The sequence below is a fragment of the Arachis hypogaea genome, chromosome 20 (genome assembly GCF_003086295.3).
Source record: "Arachis hypogaea cultivar Tifrunner chromosome 20, arahy.Tifrunner.gnm2.J5K5, whole genome shotgun sequence".
Taxonomy (NCBI): domain Eukaryota; kingdom Viridiplantae; phylum Streptophyta; class Magnoliopsida; order Fabales; family Fabaceae; genus Arachis; species Arachis hypogaea.
In genome coordinates, this window is record NC_092055.1 from 4,248,036 (window position 1) to 4,264,297 (window position 16,262).

The 16,262-nt window shown below is 27.7% G+C and overlaps 3 protein-coding genes across 10 annotated transcripts; 2 read left to right on the forward strand and 1 right to left on the reverse strand.

Annotated features, from left to right (window-relative positions):
- Window positions 1-1,205: 1,205 nt before the first annotated feature.
- On the forward strand, window positions 1,206-3,615 carry LOC112786853 (uncharacterized). Of its 3 annotated transcripts, none has more exons than XM_025830226.3 (3): window positions 1,206-1,446; window positions 2,731-2,898; window positions 3,200-3,615. In XM_025830226.3, exons 1-3 carry the CDS (start codon window positions 1,435-1,437, stop codon window positions 3,401-3,403), a joined length of 384 nt encoding a protein of 127 aa, XP_025686011.1. In that variant the 5' UTR covers window positions 1,206-1,434; the 3' UTR covers window positions 3,404-3,615. The 3 variants fall into 3 exon arrangements, with proteins under 3 accessions (XP_025686011.1, XP_025686009.1, XP_025686010.1); XM_025830224.3 differs by having other exon boundaries at window positions 1,207-1,446; window positions 3,149-3,615; XM_025830225.3 differs by having other exon boundaries at window positions 1,213-1,446; window positions 3,155-3,615.
- A 6,695-nt stretch (window positions 3,616-10,310) lies between these two features.
- Window positions 10,311-13,111, forward strand: LOC112784738 (protein NUCLEAR FUSION DEFECTIVE 6, mitochondrial). 6 transcript variants are annotated; one of them, XM_072229278.1, is made up of 5 exons: window positions 10,311-10,585; window positions 10,708-10,829; window positions 11,685-12,338; window positions 12,656-12,702; window positions 12,879-13,111. In XM_072229278.1, the coding sequence occupies exons 1-3, from the start codon at window positions 10,434-10,436 to the stop codon at window positions 11,702-11,704; spliced, it is 294 nt and encodes a 97-aa protein (XP_072085379.1). In that variant the 5' UTR covers window positions 10,311-10,433; the 3' UTR covers window positions 11,705-12,338; window positions 12,656-12,702; window positions 12,879-13,111. The 6 variants fall into 6 exon arrangements, with proteins under 6 accessions (XP_072085379.1, XP_072085380.1, XP_025683826.1 ...); XM_072229276.1 differs by having other exon boundaries at window positions 10,355-10,585; window positions 12,269-12,338; XM_072229279.1 differs by lacking the exon at window positions 12,656-12,702 and having other exon boundaries at window positions 10,322-10,585; window positions 12,269-12,338.
- A 1,156-nt stretch (window positions 13,112-14,267) lies between these two features.
- On the reverse strand, window positions 14,268-16,089 carry LOC112785014 (uncharacterized protein At4g28440). Its single transcript, XM_025828415.2, has 2 exons — window positions 15,636-16,089; window positions 14,268-14,771 (listed from the first exon to the last, which is right to left on the reverse strand). Exons 1-2 carry the CDS (start codon window positions 15,883-15,885, stop codon window positions 14,581-14,583), a joined length of 441 nt encoding a protein of 146 aa, XP_025684200.1. The 5' UTR covers window positions 15,886-16,089; the 3' UTR covers window positions 14,268-14,580.
- Window positions 16,090-16,262: the final 173 nt, after the last annotated feature.

Genomic DNA, 16,262 nt, shown 5'->3' on the forward strand with positions numbered 1-16,262 from the left:
AGTTTTAGGTCTCATCTGTGTGTAAAGGCTAACGTAAACGTTCATCAGATGGCGCAGTTCGAATACCAACATCATCATTATCATAAGTACGTACTAAGTACTTCACTTCACTCATGATTTTCACGTACCATTGAAAATAGAGAACAACTAAACCAGAGAGGTGGTAGGAAAAAACAAAAAAATAGAAAAATAGCCGTTGACATAAAATTCGAGTAAATGACCATATTAGTTCGTAAAAAATTATTGGATTAAATAAATATTAAATTAAAGAATTCTAATGCTTCAAAACTTTTTTAATTAAATTTTGTTTTAATTTAATTTTATAAATTAATTATATAAATAACAATTAAAATTTTTAAATATATATTATAATATTATTTAACATATTATATTAATAAATTTTGGAAAAAAACTCAAAATAGCCCCTGACAATTACGACAACGAGGTTCTTGACAAAACAAACCTCAATTTGACTCTACAATTACCTTGAAAGGACAACGAGGCTCCTATACTAAAAAAAATTAATGTTATTTTTTTTGGCACAAAAACTTCAAAAAAAAAAAAAATCAGGAGTCGAATTAGGTATTTTTTTGTTTATTGGGGTCTCGTTGTCTTTCCGAGAGAGTCTATCAAATATATTTCAATTTCGTGTGTTCATGGAACACGAATTCGATAATCTGCCACTTAACGCAGCGGTCAGTAAGTAACATTCTACGATGTTGTTGACCTGTACTTTAGATGCTTCCTATGGCGATCAATATTCCATTGCTTCAAATAATTAAGCAACATAAACACAATACATCACATATCTTCTCAACCGTTTTGATATCTGTTTATTCACCAAACTCATAAGTTAAACAATAATAATAATAATAATAAATAATAGTAACGCTTCTCTTATTTTCTTTTTACTCATAGCTGTTGAAGTGTCACCCCTGAGAATGACTAAATTAACTGTAATGCCATTCTTTGATTACATGTTACTCCATTTATGGCACCACTTTTTAATTATACAATTATAAGCACTTTAAATATACTTGATTTAATTATACAATTATAAGCACTTTACTATTTATATAAGATAATGGTTAAAAACTAACCTTTAGAACATAAAATATTTAAATTTTTACTTCTTACGTTATAAATTCACAATCACAATCATTGAAACTTAAATCTAAGCGTTCCTATTTATAAAACACTGATGAAAATTCCGATTTCTTGAGATAAGATCAAAAGCTTAACTCAAGTGATGTTGAAGTGGGACCAGACTCTTAAATGTCTAACGTTTAAAGGAGAATGCAAGTTAGCAGACACATAAAAAATTCACCCTTGTTTTCTCCAAAACAATTCTTTATATTTTTAGCTCTGTTTTCTCTCTGAGACTGTGACCATCAATTTGCCATCAACTTCTCCTGTGGAGGACAGAGAGACGCCATGGTTGCAGAGGTAATAGTTCCATCTTCTCCATTATTCACTATTTTGTGTCCATTGCACGAACAAGAACAAAGACACTGTCACATTGTGCCTCCATTTCTTCATTTTTTTTTTCTGATATTCTATATTTCTTGTCTTGTTTTGTCAGTAAAAGATAAAAATCATATTTTGTTTTCTGGGGTCTATTTGAAGCTGAAGCTTTTTCTTTGCCTCTCCCTGGTTTTGCTCATTGAGAGTGTATATTGTATAATGTAGGTTTCTGTATGTATGTTATGCAATCTTCTTATTTAATCGATTGTTGGTGGTATTCTTGCATGTCATATTTAATGAAATGTTGATTGAATTTATGTTATTGTGCTTTTGTTTTCTGGGAATTGACATGCTAAACTTGCATGCTATCTGTTATCTATGTATGTAAAATTTTGTATATTATTCCATTATTCCTATTGGATTGACATAACATGTGCATGAAATTTGTATTTTTCCGAATGGACTGACATAAGAAAGAGAAACCCTTTTCTCTCATGCAGTGTGTTTAGTTTGAATCATAATGTTAGTTGTTGTTAAATAAGTGGCCACATGAGCTAAGATATAATTAAAATGCAAACAAGAGTTTGTTGTCCACACTTTATTGTAAGAATGTGAGTTGAACTGATACATATCAGTTATATCAGTCCTAATAATATCAACATGTCCTTTCATCTGACTATGGTCCCCTCTGAAGACTATTATTATTATTATTTGATCAATTTTGGAAGCTAAGAGTATAGCCAGGAATTCCAACAGATCTAATTGTTCATTTTTAGCAAAACATGTCAAAATTATATGGTTTAGGATCACAGTTTCATTGAAGTGTCTGCTACACTTTAAGAATGGTCTTTTCAACTATTCATCACATAATTTTCCATACTATATTGTTTATGATGATATCCAAACTTCATATCAAAGGAGGATAGTAACAGAACTCTTAAAGAAAATGGGGGATATGGCCCCCCAAATATTCTATAAAAAGAAAATACTATTACCACTTTTTCTTCTTGTATATTATGTTGTGTAATTGGTTATTGATCATAATTTCCATATTTCATCACTACCTTTCTGTCATTCTAACTTAGTATATGTTTGATAGCAACACTAGCAACTTCTCCAATTTAGTACAAATTTTAATTTATCTTAGGTGAATTAGGAGTAGTATACTAGTATCTTGCTTTGATAGTTAGAAAAGTTATTCAGATATGAAGAACTTAACTATACACAAATTGGTATGTTTATCTTACTAATTATATTTCTTCTCAGAATGATGAGATGGCTATTGGTATTGGATGGCCACTTGGGCTTGGCTTCTTCAATATGAGACTTAGAGTTGTGGATTCTCTTCCATCTGCTTATTCAGTTGCACCATACTCATTGCACATACCATCCACCAGTTTCTCTTCATTCTCATCCTCAAATCTAGATACTGAGGTATTCTAAATTTTCATGTGCCTCAATCATCTTTAGTTTTTGAAAAATCTTTTTACGTTCTGTGTGTTCAATTGAAACTATCAACGACGCAATTTTAAGGAACTAAGAGCATCTTTTAAATAAAAAAAAAGATTAAAACATATTATGAAATATGCTTTAGACCAATCCAAGTACACATTAACATTAAACCAAGAAAGTTTATCAGAAGCTTGTAAAGTTCTCTATTAGTTAGAGTTTCTTGTGTTGCAAGAAACAGTCGTCGGCTTCGTTCTTTCAAGACAAGAGTGTGTCTCTTGCTCAGCTAATTGGAGCTACACAAGGAGAGAGAGAAAACTTGTATTTGTCAAACTCAATGAGGTTGGAAGAAGAGAGGCAGAAGAAACTGGCAAAGGGTTCTTACAATGGCTCTGAAGAACAAAGTGTGGAGGATATGTGTAGAGGCATTTGTATTCCCATATTGCTTCATACCCTTCAAAGGATTAGCATTAAGACTAAGAAGACTTGAAGGAACTAACACATTACCAAATATATCTACTTCTCTATCATTTAAGACTACTACAAATTTCTCAATTCTGTATTTCTGTTATTTTCCCTATTTTCTTAATCAACAGTTCACTGATGATCTGGACCCATTTCATCACTATTTTTTAGTTCATACTTCATACACCATGGGAAATATATATAATAATAAAATCGTCTACTTTTTGTTGTTTGTTACTCTGATCTAAGTTATGGAAAAAAATTTATGTCCTAAACTATTCAACCAGGAGAGAGAGAGGGGGAAAGAGTGAAAGTTAAGCGAGAAAGAAAATTTGGTTATTTTCATTCAAAAATTTCCAATGAATAAATTCTAGAGAAAATGACAGATAAGTTCCTGACCTTTTGTCCCACGGACATTTTCGTCTCTGACCATTGAAAAATACTTTTAAGTTCCTGACCTTCACAAAACTTGGACGGATTAGTCCCTGATGGAGACATTTGGACGGATCAGTCCGTCCCTGACGAAGGCATTTGGACAGAGGGACTGATCCGTCCAAGTTTTGTGAAGGTCAGGGACTTAAAAGTATTTTTCAATGGTCAAGAACAAAAATGTCCGCGAGACAAAAGGTTAGGGACATATTTATCTTTTTTTCTAAATTCTATTGATCTTGATTGAGTGAATTTATTTGTAAGTGAATTTATTTATACCTGTAACCAAGAGTAGAAAATGCAGAAAACAGCAATTTGTTCAATTCAAATGTATTGGTTTTTTTTTTTAGTATTGCAATATTTATTTAATCTACTAAAATTAATTTTTTTTAACTAATAAATATGAGGTGTCATCTCTTTATTAATTTTTTTTTCTTCCAAAATAAAAATATTATTCTTTAATATATTTATATTTATTATTTACCAATTTCTTTTATTTTTATTTCTCCCATTTGTTAAAGATTTCTTTCCAATTATTAATTTATTATTATTTAATTTACTTATTTTAGGTATTAATTATTAAAATTTATTAGGTAATATAGGATAAAAAAAAATTATTTAGTTTCAATCATTTAATAATGTTTAATTTTAATTGATGTGTTATTCGTGTTATTTTTCATTAATATCTCTATTCATTAGATACTATACTCTTTATATTTACAGTACATATTAATTGTAAAAAAATAATAATAATATTAATTTGATTTAATATATTAGTATAATATATTAGTGGCTATCTTATTAAAATTTATTAGTTATATTGTAATAATATTCATATATTCTTTGTATCTCCTTAATATTCAATTATTGTTATTTATACTTATAATATTTATTTAGAGTAATAATTAAATATTATAATTGTAACAAGTCTCTACAATTATTTTTCAACTATTAGTATTATTGGTATATTAGTATATTTTTAGAAATATTAGAAGTGAGATGTTAATTTTTCATGAGTTTTTTTTTTCTTTTAAAATAAAAACACTACTTTCAATATATTTGTATTTACTTTTTTCTCAATCTATTTGAAAAAAATATCTTTTCATAATTATATAAAAATTAATATTTAATGTATTATTATACTAATTATCAATCGTTCAATTTTTTAACCATTCTAATTATTATATTAATTTATATAATTCTAATTCTCAATTATTATACGAGTTGATACACACGTATGTTGATACTAATTATTATATTAACTAGTATATGTTCCATACACTATACAGGATAATTAATAAAAATATATAATTATTTTTATTAAAAGAGATTAAACAAAAATATATATATATAATTATTAATATAAATATTTTACAAAGTTATAATTAAAATCAAAATTTAATTATTTATAATGTTAAAAATATTTAAAATAATTAGTATGTCTTAATTGATTTGGATTAATTGAGTGGTCATCTCACTCGTCTACCTAAGAGTATTAGAGTTTTGAATCCCGCCTTGTGTATGTAACAACTCATTGGCTAGCGGCAGACCCTTAATAAATGGAGCTTCAATTCGTGGAGGATTAGTTCTCGACTTGTCGAGTTGGAAAATACAGTGAAAGAAAATTGTATTTGTCTTGAAAGTAGAAAAATTCTCATTGATGATAGCAATATTTATGGAGATTTACCTTTGTTAAAATTTGATTGTGACAGTTTTATTTATTGGTATCATATCATTCAGGAAGTCAAACAATATGATCAATGTTATTACCGGTTAAAATTTTATATTTTATGACATGATTTTTAAGTTTCTAAACTTATAAACTTATGTCATTACAAAAGCTATTAGATTGATTAATATCTTTTGGTAATATTACCAAAACACCGTAGTTGAGTATATTAATTTGTGTAAAAAGAAACTATAATAACTTTTGTTATTCAATATATAATTTATTCTATTGAAAAATGAATTATTATTCATAGATTGGAATATATTTTTTTCTCCATTTTTATATCATTTTATTTGACAATAATTTCCATTAAAGAAAAAAATGAATGACTACATTATTTTATAATATGATGTACAAAATAATTTTTTATTTTAAAATTAATTCTAGTTAGTGAAAAAAATTTTAAAATATTTTCTTACACAAATTTAAATTTAAATTTGAATTCAGAATTGATTAACAACTCACCTTTTTAAAAATTTTAATAACAAAAACAAAATTAGTTAGCTGGAAAATATTCAGCATATAATAATTTCAATCATTTAAATTTTAATTACCAAAAATTGAGTTATAAATTAATTATAACTTAATAATCGATAATATATATATATATATATATATATATATATATATATATATTAGTACACAAATAATAATATCTAATATATCATTTAATTTTTTTAACAGAGCTAATATATAATTTATTGAGGATTAATTTATTGTCTAAATTTTTTTATAAATTTTTTATTATTATTTAAAAAATTATTCATAATTTTTTATTATGTAATTAACTTAATTAATAACCTTTATTATTGTTTTTCTACCAAAAATATCATGTTTATATTATTTATATATTTTTTAATACTAATAAATATGTAGGTATTTGTACTATTATATTTATTGTCTTAAATAGTGGCTCAAGTTACTTATTTCGTAAGTTAAATAATATAAATTATATTTTATATATTAAATTCATCAATTTATCCATATTAAGAGGAGAAAAATTATACAATAGATAGTATGTATGTTATAAAAATTAATTAATTTACATATAAATTATCTTTAAAAAAAATAAAAAAATAATTTATCACATATAATAATCCTTGATATATGTAGTATCATGTATATATTAGGATGATCTATTTTAATTATATAAGTGATTATTATTATTCACTTTTTCAATAAGATAATAAATAATACTTAAAATTAAAAAAATAATTAGAATTTTTTAATTATATTAATTATATAAGATAGTAAATAATACTTTTTCAATAAGATAGTAAATAATACTTAAAATTAAAAAAAATAATTAAAATTTTACTTATTCACTTTTTCTAATTCTCAATCATTATACAAGTTGATACACACGAACGTTGATACTAATTATTATATTAATTATATAATATTAATGGTCACTCATTAATATTTTTTAATTATTATTTTTAATCAAACATAATTAATAATAAATTGATACATATATTGATGGTGACAAATTGATATTATATCAATTAATAATAATAATAATAATAATAATAATAATAATAATAGAAAATATTTAAACAACACACACGTTATATTTTAAAAAACAAAATATATTTTTAAAAAGATTAAAATATCAATAATTAAAAATAAAAAACATAAATTTGTAATTTTAATTGCCATAAATATGATACTAATGTTGATAGTAGTAAATTGATATTGATATCAATAATTAATTCATATAATTATTTTTGTACTATTAAACGTTATGTATAGTGTTTTTTTTGCGATTCGTGAGTCTAGATCTAAGAGTCAAAGCATTCTTTTTTTTAATTTGTTAGTCTTTTTTGACTACTTCATAAAAACAAAATGTATTCTTCTTTTTTTAATGAAGTTGATCTTTTTAAGGTACAAATTACAATTTTTTATGGTATTTTTTATATAATAGGCATTCTATTATATATATTATTCTTTTGATAATTTGATGATTATTTTTATTTCAACTTAATCTTTTTCGTCTAATGTTTCAGTGCAATTTTTTTTTGTCGCAATGGTTTATAATACACTACATCCATAAAATACAATATCGAATTGTATTTACAATTAATAGTAATATATTCTTTTGAAAGAGTTAAATGGGATATATATATATATATATATATATATATATATATATATATATATATATATATATATATACTGAGCAAGTATTTGCATTAAATTAATCATATACAAAGGTTAAAATAAAATATAATGACATAATTTTAATGTAATGGTAGCAAGTATCTTCATAAAAAAATATTAGAGTATATAATTAGCGTGTGTGTATATATATAATGAATGATAGTAAATTTTTGTTCATATTTATCATTTAGAGAATTCATAATTTAGAAATAATTTTTATTCTGTTCTTTTGTTTTTCATATCTAATGGTTATCAACTACGATTCTATCAATAATATCACCTATGGTAGATTATATAATGGAAAAGTATGAAAAATAAATGCAAGAATTATAAGATTATGAAAAATTCCATCCAAATTTGACAAAATTAAGATGGCTTACATAGAAATAGAAATAGTTCTAATGAATGATAAGATTAGTTAATTATTTTCATAATTCTTTCGAGTGATGCTAGGTCCAATTTATAAATATTTTTTGTTCGTATTTTAAGTTTATTTGATAAGTAAACCTTACATGAGTAAAAAACAGTGCGATTTAATAGCTTTACAAGTGCTAATATCTTTTATATTTAATTTGTTTTATAGTGTGATAAAATTATTGTTCAATCAATAATGTTTTGGCAAAGATGTTTGAGAATGAACTGATCGAGGAGAAGGTTTATGTCTTCTCAAATTTTGTGATTGAGAAATCAAGTGGAATATATCTTCCTACTGTACACGTGTGCAGAATAACTTTTAAGAATGAGTCATGCGTATAGTAAATACAGTCGATGATAGTAAAATTCTTGATAATCATTTCAATTTTTTTGCTCTTGCTCATGCTAATATATTGAAACAAATAAATGAACGATTCCATTTATTTGGTATGTAGTTAATTTATATTAACCGACACAAAACTGTTTTCCTTTTAATTTTAATTTTTGCAAAAAAAATTGTCTAATAGCATCATTTTATTGATAGCAAAAATTTTAACAATTTATTTATTAAAATGTTTAAAATTTTATTCTAATTTTTTAAAGGTATATTTTTATATTAATATATTGTTATTTTTATCATTTAATATAAATTAAATTGATAAATTCTCTTTAATTTATACACGTATAAAGTTATAATTTCTTATATTATTCATTCATTTGTTTTTAATTTGGTATATTTAATTCATTTTTTTTCAAAGAGATGTTATTCCTCTTGCTGGAAAAAGAAAAACTTATATCATGGTCAAAAATAGAGATAAGTAGTCAGTATATTGTAGTTAATCTTCATGATTTGCAATATATAAAATTTTAATATTTCACAATAAATTTTTTTGTAACAATTATCTTTTTTTATTCAAACTCTTTTATATTTTTCATTATACTTATATCTATTCATTTTCGCTTTCATTTAGAAATGAGAAAAAAATAAGGTGCACACTGTGAGATTAATTTGCAACCGAATTATTCAAACATCTACGTAATCACCAAGCAACCGAATACATAATTATTCTCCAATTTGAAAATTTTAACAAAGGCATTGGTAAGCATATTAGTTTAACCTTTTATTTATTTAATTTATTTATGTTATATTTGTAATCATATTATATATATTTTTACAAATAAATCTTTTTTAGAAAATACTTTTAGTGTTAACACATGATGTATTAAATAAATATTTTAAATAACTATAATCTATGATAAAAAAATTAAACTAAATAGATATTATAAAAAATAATTCTATATGTTCTACTGGGCTATGTTATGCACTTAACTAAGCTATTTGGGTGCTTTTTTATTTCAGGTCCCTTAGTAATTACTTACAGAAGAGCTTTTGAGTCAACTTTAACTATCAATTTAATAATTGCTACCTGTTACAATCAAACTCACAAACAACCCTAAACCAAATAAGTAGTCAATTGTATTTATATGTTGCGTTATCAAGAGTAAAGATGGTTTACAAATGCTGATGCAAGATCATAGACACTTGAAAAATAATCGTATATGGTATATAGAAAAATTTTTTAGAGCTTATAATGAAAAGATATTTTCTAAATCTCATAGTCAAACTTATTAAAATTTATTACTATCAATTAAAAAGATTAAAAAATTTTATGTACTAATTGGTAATACATTCTTATTTCATATTTATATTTTGAGGATATTAAATATCATAATATTATTTTAGGTACATATTTTATCGGCATAAAAAAAAATATTGAGTTATTTTTTAATAATTTTTAAATTATTTATTGTTTATTAAAAAAATTTGTGCATTCAAATTCTTTACTAATTTACTATTATTTATTTTGAACTAATTTTTATATATTTTTATCTCACAATAAAATAACATATAACACTTTTTAATAAGTTTAAGTATTACTAAATTATTAATTTGATATTAAGTATATATATCTAATTTATTAAAAAAATAAATTAATAAAAATGATTAATAACTATATTAAAATTGATATACTTAATAATAAATTAAAAATATTTTAAACATATAATATATTACTTTTTTATTAACTAAATTATTATAATTTAAATTAATTTTAATAAAACAACTTAAAATTATAATTTTAACGTTATTACACTTTGTACATATTAGTCATTACATACAAAGTATAGCTCTTACAAATTTGGGCCCAAGTAAAACCCAAGCCTATAACTCATCGAAAGAAAAAAAAAAAAAAAGAAAAACCCCAGAAAACAAAACAAAACCCCATCGTAGCTCGTTCATGCTAAAGAGCCTCTGTAGAACACGATGTCCGCCGCGTCAGCCGCCAGGTCATTTCTGCGCTCCGCCGCCTCTCGAACTTCCGGGACGGCGAGATTAGCTGCCGGAGCTAGAGTAAGGCCCACCGAACCGCTGTTTCGTGTCCCGAAGCAAAGCTCACTCTCTAACCGCATTTTCAGGTAACACCAATCAATTGATTCCAAGACCTCACCCACCTTATGTTGAATTACATCAAAACCCTAATCCTGATTGCTTTACACAATTAGTTTAATTATTTTGTGGAATTACGGTTACTTTTTAGGTCGCCAGTGGCGTTGAGTAGCTGCGTGGAATCGATGCTTCCTTACCACACTGCAACTGCTTCGGCATTGCTCACTTCCATGCTTTCTGTATCTCGCCACTCTTATGGTTGGACCCCTGAAGGTATTCCCTCTACGCTCTCCGCTTCTTGATGCTGATGTTGTGGCTGTTTGTTTGTTTCATTGTATTGTTCAGTTCTTCATTACACAAGCTATGATTCTTTTTCTTTCTTTTTTTTTTTTGAAATATGAGGTTGTTGATTATACAAATGTTGGTTGTGGATTTGTATTTTTATTGGACATGTCAAGGGTTGTTGAATGATGCTTGCTGTGAAGCTGAACTCCCAGAATTTTGATATGCTTTCCTAAATCATACCAAACTCTATACTGGCTGGATCATCGAGTTTTTTAAAGTGTGGTTTCCTCTTTCATTTGGTGAAGAAATTTTCATTGTAGAATGTAGGGGCTAAAAGCTTTTTGGCTTTACAAAGCTGAAGACTATTATATGTACTCATTGTTAAAATCCCAATGTGGCATAAGTAGTGCTACTTGTCCTGAAAATTGATTTTGTGACATACTGTTAAAATTCAAAAGTTAGGCTTGTTATAAACTTATAATACAGTACCTTCACCTCCTTGATTTTGCTATGTTGTCAGAAATAGTAAAAAGTGGATCTGGAATAAGCTAATAACTTTATGGTGTGCTAAAATATAAAATTTTTAGAAACAAAATGCAAACATCTCTTTTACAAAAAAATGTTCACTTGTTACAAAATCTTTCGTCTTCTCTTGTTTTTTCTTATTTGTACCCCTTTTATACGAAGATAGAATTTTTGTGTGAATCAGCCTTTGAAGATGAAAAATGTAGGTGGATACGAACAAATATTTTTGCTTTTCAAACATTTCTTCTATTTCTCTAAAGGAAAAATAGGCTCTCTCTTGCTCTCAAAGTAAAGGTGTGCATTTTTTCCCCTTTGTAGGGCAAGAGAAGACTAGATGAAGATCAAGCATCAAAGATGGTGTCACATGGATTTATTTCAAATTTTGGGTTTCGAAGCATTGAGAACTTGTCTTCCATAGGTTTTTGAGAGGATGAGATTTCTAAATTGAATGTGGAATGATATATTGAACAACTTTAACAGTTTGTGTGGTAGTTTCCCTGAATTATAATTGGTCTGGAGCAAATTCTTGTAAGCAGTAACAAAGGAGCTTCATTTTGATTTATTGAGCATCTCCCACCCTCTCTATCTGTCTTGGAAAAGTTATTATGGTTTATTGTATTTACTTATTTAGTGCACTCTGTTTCATTTTCGTTCTGATTTTAGTTTGTCACTAAATGGATTATTTACACAAAATAATATAATTCCTTTCAATTTTTTTTCTGGCTGCTGATGTGTTAATTGTTAGGCTTTTGATATTATGTGCTAAATTCATTGGTGATATTGTGTGATCATGCAAAGAGATCTATGGCATAGAATCTGATTTAAACTTCACCTCCATTATGAATCAACATTCACTAGAGATAATTCTACAAAAATCACACTGATTGATTGTATTCACTCAGATTGCAATGATGATGTATGATGATTGACAGAGGGTTCGAGCAAAGTTAAATGTAGATGCAACTAGAAAAGGTGGTCAAACTTTTTTTTTTTTTCAGATTTGGAATTCATTTTTATTCCCGTTTGTCTAAAACCATAGTTTATTCATTATGATATTGCAGTTTTAAAATTATCTTAAGCAAGATCCCAGATGACATAATTGAATAATGTGTTATAAACCCGATGTTTGTGATTTTACTTCCTCTATTTTACTTCCCTTTCTAACTGAATAGAAATAATAATAGATACAACATTCAATTCGTACTTTTTGCATTAACAGATTGGTGGAAGTAGATTTTTCTTTCTTCTTTTGCAACTTTTCATTTTGACCTGGCTGTTTTCTTGTTTAGGGTCGTGATCATTTGCTGTTGGGCTTTAGGCTTGGGGACCTTGACGTGTAATGTTTCTTCATTTTCCATTTACTGTGCTTTGCCTTAATCCATAGGTTTATGTTTTGGATATAAATGATTTTGTAAAACTTGGATTATGGATCATATTGACCTTTCTGGTTGTGATTGACTATGAAAGCAAATATATTTAAATTTCTTAAGTTCTTTTGTTTTTCAATTCTAGATGGATGATTGTTGTGTTTGGATGCGGTGCATTGCTCGTACATTGCATGGATTTCAGTTTACATTGTTAGACATGCTTAGAGGATTTTCTTCTGGTTGATTGTGAGAACACCCAAGACTTAAAACTGTAAAGCATCCAGAGCTGGTATCATGACTTAGGTATGATTATTATTATTCTATTTCAACATTGTTGAAACACTTTCTAAGTGCAATTTACAATAATTTATTTTCCAACCTTGTAATACAAGCAAGGCTTACCCAGACTTGGGTAACTAGTCCAGCGTAATCCAATCAAGTGAAACGCCGAACAACGTGGAGCACATCAAAGTTTGCTTAATATACACGCAAACTAATGAAATAAGAAAACCATAAAAATGGCCTTCACTAGTGTGATCTTGCTTAACCTACCTTCTGCCGCAACCTTATTCCGTTACACGAGACGCGAAATGTGGTTCTTGACGTCCTATATTTGTTTTTTCTATTTACCCTTCTTAGATATACTCTACCTCTACCAGGTTTATGTTTATCCGATTCGGATCATATTAGCATGGTCCAATAGTTAAAACACTACAATACCATCTATATGGCTGCGTTTGTTTACATAGATAGGACAATGAGACAGGAATACTGAGACACAAAATCGTATTTGGCAGAGGAGGACATTGAGACAGGAACATTGAGACACAAAATCGTATTTGGCAGAGGAGTCATGGACAGAGACAATGTGTCCAGAGACACTGAATTAGTGTATTTTGTGTCTATCCTGACAGGAAGGACACGAAGATATTAACAAGGGACACAACTTATTTTTTATTTTTTCTTTTATTATTCTTGTTAATTTTTCATAATTATATTTTTTATTGTTATATTTTTCATTCAAATTTTTTGAATGGAAAAAAATGAGAATAAATTGAATTTTCATAATTTGTTCTAGTTTATCACCAAACAGAATACAAGAATACAAAATTTTGTGTCTCTGTCCATCAGTGTCTTGTTCTGTTCTGTTCTCAGTATCTTATCATGTCCTGTTCTTAGAAACAAACGCAGTATCTTATCATGTCCTGTTCTTAGAAACAAACGCAGCCTATAGGAAGAATGATTCCATCTTATGTATATCCCAAATGTCTTGATATAATTGTTTTTCTGAGATCCTCACCCGATTGATTTAAACTCCAAAAATTTTATCAAGCTGGTCTAAAATGAGAATATTATTACCCTTGAATTAAAGTTGCAAGACTCACATATCATAAAAATTATAAATTTAACAAAGAATTAACTCCTTACTTTATTATTCTACAAATCTCCTCATAGAAGATTTTTTTTGTTTTGTTTTGAATAACTATGTTCTTAGTTGAGGCAGGAACATAACTGATTAATAGAAGCATAAACATCGTTCGCAAGTCCAATTCGATATATCGATGATTATATTAACACGATAAGATACTTCTCTTTTAAGTTCATTGGATACAGTTGCTGATAGAGATAGTAGCAAATCTATATATAGCTTGGCACACAAGATTGTTCAAGTGCCATGAACTTTTACCCTAAATGATGTCAAGCGTGTTGAAAGGAAAATGCCGGCAAATTAAAGTGAGAAAGTATACCAATCCATCCATCCATGACCAGTTAAGTTTCACCCTTCACAGTATCCATTGCACCATAGATCAAACCATATAGCTTTCTTTTGCATTCTTCTATGGGAATTATTCTTCAACCACATTCACCAATTCATATTCAACCAGAGAGAGGTTGTTATCTTCTTTCACTGTGAATTTCGCTGGTTCAGTTACCTCGATCCGGCCCCATTTGTCAACAGCTAGCCTCATTGAACCCTTGAACATGTCAATCTTTGCATTACGAAGAATTACGGTGGTTCCAGCCTTCATTAAGTCAACTGCACAGAAACAACAACCGGGACATAAGAAATTTTAACCATGTTACCCATCAAGTGACATATATCTGAAATATAATGATGTATAAGAAGGCATTCCATAATGTAAAATCCTTATACAGATATGCAGTATGGCCTCAGCAAAGAACAAAAACCAATTACTAATTAGAATTTCTTTGTGAATGAAGAAAAGAATGAGAAATGGGTGAAGAAGATTAAATTTTTTTATACGATGTTCATGTGCATCACATTTTTATTACTTGTTATCATATGTATCATCACTCATGCATCATCAGACAGTCCCAGAAACTGTTTGATCAGGATACCATCTTTAATGTTCACATCCTTGGGTAGAACAAGTTATACTAGGGCTGGTAAATTGAGTCATGACTCATCCAATTAAGGCAAAACCCAAACCAATATAGTTTCCAGGAGTAACTCATCCATAAATAGAAACCACAGACACATTAGTAACTAAAGGAATAAAAATGCTCAGTTAAGCCCCTGGAAATTAATAAAATTGGAGACGTTAGTGCTTTTATAGGGACTCATGAATGGGCTCATATGAATAACATTTTCAATTATCAAAGACTATGTAAGCCATTTTGATTTCTCAGGGACTAAATGGATTGTGATCTAATTTCTAAGCAGATTGATTCCAAGGTCCCAAATGCAGTCTCCCATAACACGGTACAAATACAATGCAGATCCCATTTCCAAAGTAGAAACTGTAAAAATCATAGAGATAAAACACTGCCCAGATAGAAAGTTTCTATTTTTAAAAACAGGGAAGTAAAAAAGATCCGAAATTGAATTAAAGTGAAGAAAAAGGAGGACAAAGACGGGTGGGGGTAGTGAAATGAAGACCTTGTTGGTTGCGAGCGGTGAAGATGATGGTGCCGGTTTCGTCGCCGATGAGGCACTCGGCGATGAGAGTGGGGCGAAGAGAGGGAGGGGTGGGTCTTCCTTTGTGGAGAACAGTGTTTGAAGATAAAACATTAGCGACCAAGGTGTGACCGGTGGTACCAGGTTTGAGCTGATCCACTTTGGTGAACACTGGTTTTCTCTTGGTTGGCTTCTTGTTGTTGTGTTTGCTGCTGTCACTTCCTTCTTCCATTGATTTCAGATTCTGAAGGATCGATCAATGATAAAAAAGCAAGCCCTATCTGTGTCTGCTCCTTAGCTCCCAAGTTAATGGATCATTTACAAAGGCGTCCATTGCACTTCTTTGTATTAATGACTTTTTAAGTGACACGTCGTTTCTCAACCAATCCTCAAATGTCGCGTGACTTATCTGTAAGTCTTTCCATTCGTCAATCTTCATGCTAACTTGCTAAATCTTTAACTCAATAGTTCGGAGATATCAATATACATAAATAAAATTTAAATTTTAAGATAAGTGAGCTGATTTAATATAACATATAATTCTATATTGGTAGAAATTTAAGTGCAAGTAATCTTATATAAAGTATAATAATTTGATATCTAAGAGCT